The sequence below is a fragment of the Zosterops lateralis genome (assembly GCF_965231275.1).
Source record: "Zosterops lateralis genome assembly, contig: HAP1_HAP1_SCAFFOLD_79, whole genome shotgun sequence".
Lineage (NCBI taxonomy): Eukaryota > Metazoa > Chordata > Aves > Passeriformes > Zosteropidae > Zosterops > Zosterops lateralis.
The window spans coordinates 15,346-24,697 of record NW_028154594.1 but is presented as its reverse complement, the minus strand read 5'-3'; the positions used below and the strand labels follow the sequence as shown (position 1 = coordinate 24,697).

At 50.8% G+C, this 9,352-nt stretch overlaps 1 protein-coding gene across 1 annotated transcript; it reads right to left on the bottom strand.

Annotated features, from left to right (window-relative positions):
* Positions 1–1,168: 1,168 nt before the first annotated feature.
* LOC310923515 (olfactory receptor 14J1-like) lies at positions 1,169–2,086 on the bottom strand (the record flags this gene model as incomplete). The annotated part of the gene is made up of 1 exon (XM_083885487.1): positions 1,169–2,086. One exon carries the CDS (start codon positions 2,084–2,086, stop codon positions 1,169–1,171), a length of 918 nt encoding a protein of 305 aa, XP_083741613.1.
* Between the last annotated feature and the right edge of the window lie 7,266 nt (positions 2,087–9,352).

Below are 9,352 nucleotides of genomic sequence, written 5' to 3'. Positions count from 1 at the left end.
AAGAAATCCAAGGTGAAGCAAAGGAAATGTTGAGGGCAGTGTGGGGGTGGCTGCCAGGTAGCCCTGGCTGTGAGCAACAACATCTGCAGTGGCACAGGAAACTCAGAGCTGATGGGAGCAAACTCTCTGTGTGACTTGAGAGACCACGCCAAAGCTGAGTGGTTTCCCTGCTGTGGCCCAGCCCTTCCTGGCCCCAGGGGCTGATGGCATTTGTGCTCCCTCAGGTTCATCTCCCCACACCAACAGCATGGGGGTGCTGAGGCCTGCTCTGGGCAGTGCAAACAGGGGCTCCTGAGGCAGTGCTGCCGTGTCTGTGCCTGCAAGGATGCGGCCCCTGTGTGAGCTGGGGGAGAGGCCAGGGCTGCCCAGGGGGGATGTTGTTGGCAGGTGCATGAGGACGCTCTGGGACGCTGCCCTGGGGTGTCCAGCGCACTGGGGATGGATCAGCCCCTGCTCTGCTGCTCCTTCCCGTCTCCCCCAGGGCCCTTGCAGAGCCCCAGCCCTGCTGTTTGCCCCCAGCCTGCCCAGGGCCAGCCTGGGGCTGCTCCCGGGGCTTTTCTGTGCTGAGCATTGGCCTGGGCGTCTTCTGGAGAGAGCCTGGGCAAGGAGCCTGGAGCCCCCAGGCCCTGCCCTGAGGCGTCAGCGCTGCCCCAGCAGTGCCCGTGGCCTGTCCCTGCTGCAGCCCCGGCACTGCCACCCCCAGCCCTGTGCCCGGCCCCGAGAGCCCTCAGGCCCTACAGCAACACCAGGGCCAGGAGGGCAGCGGGGCAGGGCCACGGCAGCAGCACTGGCAGCACCAAGGGCTGCTGCTCCTGGGCACAGCTGCTGTGCCAGCCCTGATCTGCCCCCAGCTCTGCACACAGACATTGCTGCTGCAGCTGCAGAGAAGGGAACAAAAGGGGCATCTCTGCAGAAAACTTGGCTGGGAGATCCTTGAGTTCATTTAAAGACGCCAAGAGTGCAGCCCCTCATTGGCATAGTGTGTGGCCACAGGGGAGGTGGAGAGAAATAAAATGAGAAATGGCACAAACAATGAGATTTATTTAAAAAAAGATTACAAGTATAAAACCCAGGAGAAACCCCACAACCAAACCAACAAGAAATATCAAATTTGAGTTTTATTACAAGCGATTTACAGAAATTGGCCAGCAGTTTAATGTTTCTAAAATCATCTAGTTATCAGTCTCCACACTGCAGCCTTGAGCTCCTGGTTCCTCAGGCTGTAGATGAGGGGGTTCAGGGCTGGAGTCACCAGTGAGTACAGAACTGACAGGGCCAGATCCAGGGATGGGGAGGAGATGGAGGGGGGCTTCAGGTAGGCAAATATGCCAGTACTGAGGAACAGGGAGACCACAGCCAGGTGAGGGAGGCGGGTGGAAAAGGCTTTGTGCCGTCCCTGCTCAGAGGGGATCCTCAGCACGGCCCTGAAGATCTGCACATAGGAGAAAACAATGAACACAAAACAGCCAAAAAATGGACAGGCACTAACAGCAATGAGCCCAAGTTCCCTGAGGTTGGAGTGTGAGCAGGAGAGCTTGAGGATCTGGGGGATTTCACAGAAGAACTGTCCTAGGCCATTGCCATGGCACAGGGGCAGGGAAAATGTATTGGCTGTGTGCAGGAGAGCATTGAGAAAGGCACTGGCCCAGGCAGCTGCTGCCATGTGGGCACAAGCTCTGCTGCCCAGGAGGGTCCCGTAGTGCAGGGGTTTGCAGATGGACACGTAGCGGTCGTAGCACATGACGGTGAGGAGACAAAACTCTGCTGACATGAAAAACATAAAGAAAAGAATCTGTACAGCACATCCTGTGTAGGAGATGGTCCTGGTGTCCCAGAGGGAATTGTACATGGCTTTGGGGACAGTGGTGCAGATGGAGCCCAGGTCACTGAGGGCCAGGTGGAGCAGGAAGAAGAACATGGGGCTGTGCAGGTGGTGGCCGCAGGCTGCGGCGCTGATGACGAGGCCGTTGGCCAGGAGGGCAGCCAGGGAGATGCCCAGGAAGAGGCAGAAGTGCAGGAGCTGCAGCTGCCTCGTGTCTGCCAATGCCAGCAGGAGGAAGTGGCTGATGGAGCTGCTGTTGGACATTTCCAGTGTCTTGGCATGGGCATCTGTAAAAATAGTGGTCATGGAATAGTTCGGTTTGGAGAGGACTTTCAATATCCCAGCACAGCTTGATGGCACTTTCCCCCCACTGCCTGCCCAGGGCTCTGCTGCCTGGAGCTGTCCCTGCCTGCAGCTGCTTCCCTGTGCCCAGGGCTGGGCCCTGCCAGTGCTGCCAGAGCCCAGCCCAGCCCTGGGGGCTCAGCTCTGCCCTGCAGAGCCCTCCCAGCTCAGGCACTGCCCAGGGGCAGCTCTGGCTCTGCAGGCTCTGATGGCAACCTCAGAGCAACTGTGAGGAGACTGGAAAAGTGATTCTGGTGCTGCCTGCAAGGGGCCCTGTGCTGATTTCTGTCACTGCCTGGTTTAGTAAGGTCTGAGAGAAAATTACTTGGTTCTTCTTTCTCAACCTGAACTGAGAGATTAATGTCTATGTGCAATTTCCCATCCAGACAGCAGACAACAGTAGATTTATAAAGCAAGATTTCCTCATTTATGCAGCCCCTGCCTCACTGTACTCTCTGGATAATCTGCTTGGAAATGTTTGGCAATTAAACGTCATGTTGGGAGCATTCCTCAAAAATGCAGCATCCTCACCACACAAGGAGAACACTTCCAAGCCTTACCAGCTGCCTCCTTCCACCCAGATCTTGTCCCCCTGTGCTGGCAGCAGCTCCCAGGGCTGGCTGAGAGCTGTCCCTGGCAGGCAGCAGAGTCCCTGCCCCAGCACAGCGCCCTGGGCTGCAGGACCCTGCTCTGCAAGACAGCCCTGGGCACCCCTGGCTGCTCTACACAGGAGAGAAGCAGAGAATGTACTCACAGAGTCTGTAGGCATTGGCATGTTCCAGCTTTAGGAGAGGACTGCAGGAGCTGCAGCTGCATTGTCCTACAGCCAGAGGTTCCTGTGCCGAGGGCTGGGAGTGATTCTCCCCCAGGCACTTGTCAGCCCCTTCCCAGCCCTGAGTGATTGAAGCTCTCTGTGCCTGTGTGCTGTGCCCGGGGTGGCTGCAGGCAGTGCCCCAGCCCTGCTGGGCTGGGAGAAGAGCTGCTCATCAAGAGAAATGTGGTTTTAAGCTCTTCTTGGTTGCCGGGGGCTGCCTCTGTGCCAGGAGCCCAGCCCAGCTCAGCAGCACAGACACAGCACAAGGACTTTAAGGACCCTCTTGGGGCTTGGTGATGAGGCCTCGAATATCAGAGGGAGATGTTGAAACCGCTCAAGAACTCCGTCAGAATCCAACTCCAAAGTTTTTGGAAGTTTTAATGGGTCCCACAGAGGGACAGGAGAGAGAAAGTATCCCCAGGCCCCAGGCAGAGCAGAGAATTGCAGGCAGTGGTGACAGGTTTTACAAAGGACTTTGGGTTTTGCTTTTGCCTTGGAATCTCTGAGAGTTTTATGCAATCCAATTATCTGCTGTAATTAGTCCTTGAGAGGCTTTGTCAGTAATGACACTCAGTGGGGCTCATTAATGCTCCAAGATACTTTAGTTATTTTAAGGTACTTGGAGTTTCCCTTTTAAAACTGACTCTATGAGAGGTTTGTGCAATCATGGCCCCAATTATCTACTTTAACAAGTCCCTTGGGATTCTGAGTCAGTAACAACACTCAGTGGGGCTCATTAGTACTTCACAGTACTCCAAGTTTATTAAGAACTACTTTTTGACACTGAGTCTGAGTGCTGTGTGTGATAATTGGCCTCCAATTATCTGCTTTAAGGAGTCCCTTGGGAGCTTTGCATTGACACTCAGTGGGGCTCATTAATGCTTTGAGATACTCAAGGTGTTTAAGGTATTTCAGATTTTCCTTCCCACACTGAGTCTCTGAGAGGCTTTTGTGCAATCCGGGCCTCCAATTCTCTCCTCCAAGGACTCCATGAGGGGCCTGGCTGGGGATAGACCTCAGTGGGATCTTTTAATGCTTTGAGACACTTTGGGCATTTCTTCTGGCTTTGACTCCTGGAAAGGTTTGTGCAATCTCCTCTCAGGACCTGAGGTTCCAGGGCTCAGCACCAAATGCACCACGGGGCTCATTAGGATCAAACAAGTCCTGACAAACCAGGGCTGTGCCTTGATTTCCCTCTGGTCTGGTGCAGTTCATTAGGAAGTTTTCCTACTGCAGTTATGGAGAAAAGTTTCCAAGAGCTTTTAAGAAATACACACTTCTATTTGTAAGGATGTATTTTATTACTGTTCTTTTTAGAGAAGTGGTGCCTGACGCATTCAGTGACTGATATTGATCCAGGGACTCTCCCAGGGAGGTCTGGCCTGCTCAGAGAAGCTGTGCCTTGAGCTCTGGCCCAGTGTGGACAGCCTTGCTCCACATTCCCCAACCCCATCCTGTCTCCTCACTCACCTGGGACCTGCTTTGCTCAGAGAACTGGCTGCACTCGACCAACATAGGGGTTTTCTTCTGTTATTTTTTTGAAGCAGTCTAAAACTTCTGAGTTTCCCCATTGAAAACAAACACACTCCTCAAGTGTGTGTGCCAAGCCCAAAGTGCCACCAAGGACGTTCCCTTTCCCCAAGGCAGAACCATGCAAGGAATGTTTTAGACACACAGGAAGTTCTGCAAGAAACACAAATCCAGAGTTGGCTGAAGGCAGAATTAGACCAACTCCTGAAGGACAGACAAGCTTTGAGCTCCTTGCAGCTCCAAGCTGCAGGTGGGTTGTTGGGAGGTGTGTGAGTGAGCCCAGAGTGAGGACAAGGGAAATGCAGAGAGGCCTGGAAGTGCTTGTATGCAGACAGGCAGTGGGGAAGGGCAGTGCAGGGCTGGCCTGGGCCAGGAGTGAGGGTGGATCATCATGCCAAGCTGGCCTGGGCCATGGCAAGGGGCTGTGGCCACAGGCACTGCCCTGAGCCCACTGCCTGGGCCCCTTGCTCAGGGCTGGTGTCAGTGCCCAGAAGCAGAGGGGGTCCCTTGCTGGGGGCTGTGCCATGGCCACCTGCCCTGTGCCGCGCTGGCTGCTCAGGCGCCGCGGGACCAGCAGCAAACACCACTGCCAGGGCCAAAGGCAGCTCAGGCAGACAGAAAGGGTCAGGGCTGGCCACTGTTTCCATGGCAGCCCTCCCTGGGACACCACACCTGGGTCACCTGGCCTGGCCATTGCCATGGAAAGCCCTTGTGGGGACCGATGCCACAGGGGCTGGCACTGGGACACTGCTGGGGCTGGGTGCTGAGCACAGGCTGATCACACAGAGATGGGTTTTGGGGGATTAGAGAAACAATCCCCACACATTTTTTGGAATTTTTTTGGAATATTTCAGGGACATTTTAGGCACTCCCCCGCAGATTTTTGGGAATTTTTTCGGAACATTCCCAGGGAATTTTCTCTCACCTGTCTCCAAATTACCCCAAAATATCCACAAAATTACACAAAAATTACCACAAAACATCCTCAAAATGTGTCCTCTCAAAAAGCCAAAATTACCTCAAATTTACCACAAAATATCCCCCAAAACTACCCCCAAATTAAACGAGAATTAGCCCAAAATATCTCCAAAATATCCCCTAAGTTACCCAGGGGGGTCTGGGAGGGGGCTGAAAGAGAGGAGGTGGGGCAGAAATGGGCCTGGGGGGTGTTCCAGGGGGATTTTGGAGGTTCTGAAGGTTCCCAAATGGGTCTGGGGGTGTCCCAGGGGGGTCCCAGAGGAGTTGAGGGGAGTCAAGAAAGGGCTCCCCCAATGGGTGTGGGGGAGTCCCAGGTGCCCCCAATGGGTCCGGGGTGTCAGGGGTGTCCCAAATGGGTCTGGGGGAATCCCAGGAGAACCCTGGCGGTACCCATGTGTCCCCATAGTGGTCTGGGCCCCCCAGGAGGTTCCTTAATGCGTCTGGGGGTGTCCCAAGGGAGGCCTAGAGGAATTTGGGGGGGTCTCAAGAGGGTTTTGGGGAGATCCCAAGGGGGTCTTGGGGCTCCCTAAATGGGTCTCGGGGTTCCCAAGTGTCCCCAAAAGAGTCTGGGGTCTCCCAAAGGAATTTCAGGAGGTCCCAGGTGTGTCCCAGGTGTCCCCAAAAGGCTCTGGGGTCTCCCCCCCTTCACCTTGGGTCACCTGGGCAAGAGTTGGGCGGGATCTTTCAATCACTTGCTACACTTGGGACTTGGCCCCTGCTTGACAAAAAGGCTGATGGAGCTCACAGGCTCCTTCCGGAGAGCAGCTGGCCCTGCAGGATTCCTCTGGGCAGGAGAGTTCCTGCAATCACAGACTTGCTTTTGATAAATATCATGGCCTGAGCATGGAGTTGGCTTTTTCCCTGCAGGGAATTTAATATTCTGTGTTCGTTTTCCAAAACTCTCTGTCAGAGATGGCTCACTGCAATGATTTCTCTGATCCCAAGACATGCAAATTACTTTCTTTTGACATTTTTTTTTCATTTCCCTTTTTGTTCTTTAGTCAAGGCTTTGGTTTTCACTGTTGAGCTGCAGGCTATGCCAAAATATGCCAGGACTTTGGAGGAGGGGTTTTATGGAGATGGTGGCTCTGGGCTGGGAGCCACACTTCCCAGCTCTGGCCCCAACTTTAGTACCTGCTCTACAGAAATCAACGTTTTCCCAAACAGACACCTTGGGTTTGGAGTTGCCCAACTTGAGGCCATCAAATGCTGCTCTTCAGAGCCTGCACATCTTCCCCCTAAAACCAGATGGAGATAAATGGGTCAAATCTTTCCATGAATCTCTTTCCACACATCACCTCAAAATAGAAAATCTTACTTTCCTTAAGAGAATCTATTTCCAGCTAATACCTCTTTCCCACAATGAAAATAATCTGATGATCTATAAAAAGGGTTTTTTTGTCCAAAGCATAGCCCTTTAATTTTTGTCAGCACTACCACTGGTAAGAAAAATATAATAAAAGATATAAGAAAAAGTTCAAAAGGAATGACTGTAAATTTTCTGAGTCATCATGGAGTCAAATGAACTGGTACCAGATTTGGGGTGAATGAATGGCGAACTAAACTTTCAAAAAATTTTTTGCTGAGAAACAGACTTTCACTTTAAAATACAATTATTTTTTAAAAAAATTAAAGGAAGGGAAAACTGACAAAATTAAGACCTGTAAAACTATCAATGACTCTGTTGTCTGAGCTTTCCATTTGATTTATCCTTTAAGGGTTTTTTTCCAAAGGATCAGCACAGAGCCTCCCAGAAGCAGTAACCTCCTGTGACACACAAAATTATGTTGCAATCAGGAATTCTTTCAAGGGCTGCAGCCCAAGCACGTACCTGGTTTCAAAGGAAACAGTGCAATTCAACTACCTACAGGTACTAAACAGAGCTGTGGGGTTTTAATTGTGTGACACTGTGATGGCAGGAATAAGACCTTTCTTACATGAAAGGAGATGGATAAGAATACTGTTTAAAAAATGCTGATGAGTACTTTGAAAGATCAAGCTCTAAGTGACTGTGGTATTTGACACCTTTATCAGAGCTATATCCTCTTTAGATAATCAGGAAAATCTTGGAGGCTGATTATGAGCTGCGATATATGCATCTGAAATACACTGTTCAGATGTTTAACACTGATAAAAAACTGATAAAAGTCATGTAATGAAAACAGTATTGAAGAAGAAAACTGCAAAATCATCAGAGACAAGCATATGCCCCTGCAGAAGACTGACAAAGTTCTCAAAGGTAAAAAACTTTACTGACATGGGAAGAAATAAAAGCCAACTTAATTCAATTTCACAGTCTTGAATGGTTCAAATTCAAAATTCAGAGTATAGGTTGGAAAATCAACCAAGAAAGTCTGCTCTGGTAAAATTCCTGGAGTTCAACAAGCACCTAGAGACTTTCAGCAATCCATCCACAGGTTTTGAAAACCAATCCACAGGGACTGAGAAATCCAGAGACAAGTCTGTTCCAGTGTCTTTGCAGCCTTTGCTGGGAAATCCATGGCCAGCCCCAAGGCCCTGCAAGACCCAGTTATCAACCATCGAAAATTCACACCCTCAACTTGCAGCTGCTCATTTCCCCAGAAACTGAGTTCATTTCTCTTCAGTGCATGCACAGATAGTCATGGCAATGAAGCATTAAAGAGAAGAATATCTCCCAAGGACAGTCAGACAAGTAAAAACCACTACAGAATTCCAGCACTACAATACTACAACATTTGTATTTTTAATATCCCTAGTAAAGAACTGCTATACCTATCCCCAAAATCCTTGCCTAACACCCCTTTAATTGCAAATTTACAATAATTTGAGAAAGGGGAGAGGGGGCTTACATTCCAAGGGAGACTCCAGTCTTCCTTGGCAGATCCCTGTCTATTCAAACCAAAACAGAGCCCAAGTTCCCTGAAGTAGGAGTTGGAGATTATTGGAGGTTTGGTTTGATCCTTTTTTAATTACAGATTTTTTTCTCCATAAATTGCTAGGAGACTAAGTACTGATTGATTCTGGGTGCTTGACCAAAATATAGAGGTGGCCAAAAGTCAGGAGGGGGAGATAACGTGAGTTTTGGGACAGGAAAAAGGACAGGGCTGGGGGCAGCTTCTCTCTCTTGCTCTCGGTGTCGGGGAGAGGACAGCCAGGCTGCTGCTTACTGTGGGAGGAGTTTGCTGCCACCACCAAAGAGCAGTCCTGTGAAATCTGCCAACCCCTGCTCATGTGCCCAGGAATTCTGAGCTCGTCTCCCCCTGCCCTGCTGGCCCAGCCCCATCCCGCTGCCGCCGTTTCTTCGGCGCTGCCTTGAGGCTTTTTGCTGCTCTGTGACCCCACACTGCCCTGCCCTGCTGGGACATCCCTGCCATTCCAGCTGCCACTGCACAGCTTCTGATCCCATCCACCAGCCCGGGATTTTTTCCACTCTTCCAGCTTGGTGCTCTCAGGGTCCCAAGAGATTGGACTGCCCCGGGCTTTGTGAAACAATGCCTCCCAAGGTTCCTGGTTGTGTTTGCTATTAATGCTGCAGTTGTTGTTGTTTGTTTGCCTTGTTATATATACTAGTAAAGAACTAGGTTCTTCTGAACCTCATCCCTCTGCCTGAAAGCCCCTTTCCTTTTCTAAATGATAATAATTTGCAGGGAGGGGGTTTGAATTCTCCATTTCTAGGGAGGCCCTGCCTCTCCCCAGCAGATCCCTGTCTTTCAAACAAAGACAGCCTTTCATGTGTCCTCAGTACTCCTAGCATGCATCCTTGTAATTCCTTCAATCTGCTCATTTAGCACAGTCCTGGTGTTCTGTTAGGCCAGGAGACCTGTTAGAAATATCTGTGTAGTTCTTGGCTTTCACACTTATATCTTGGCTTTTGCAAATGATTT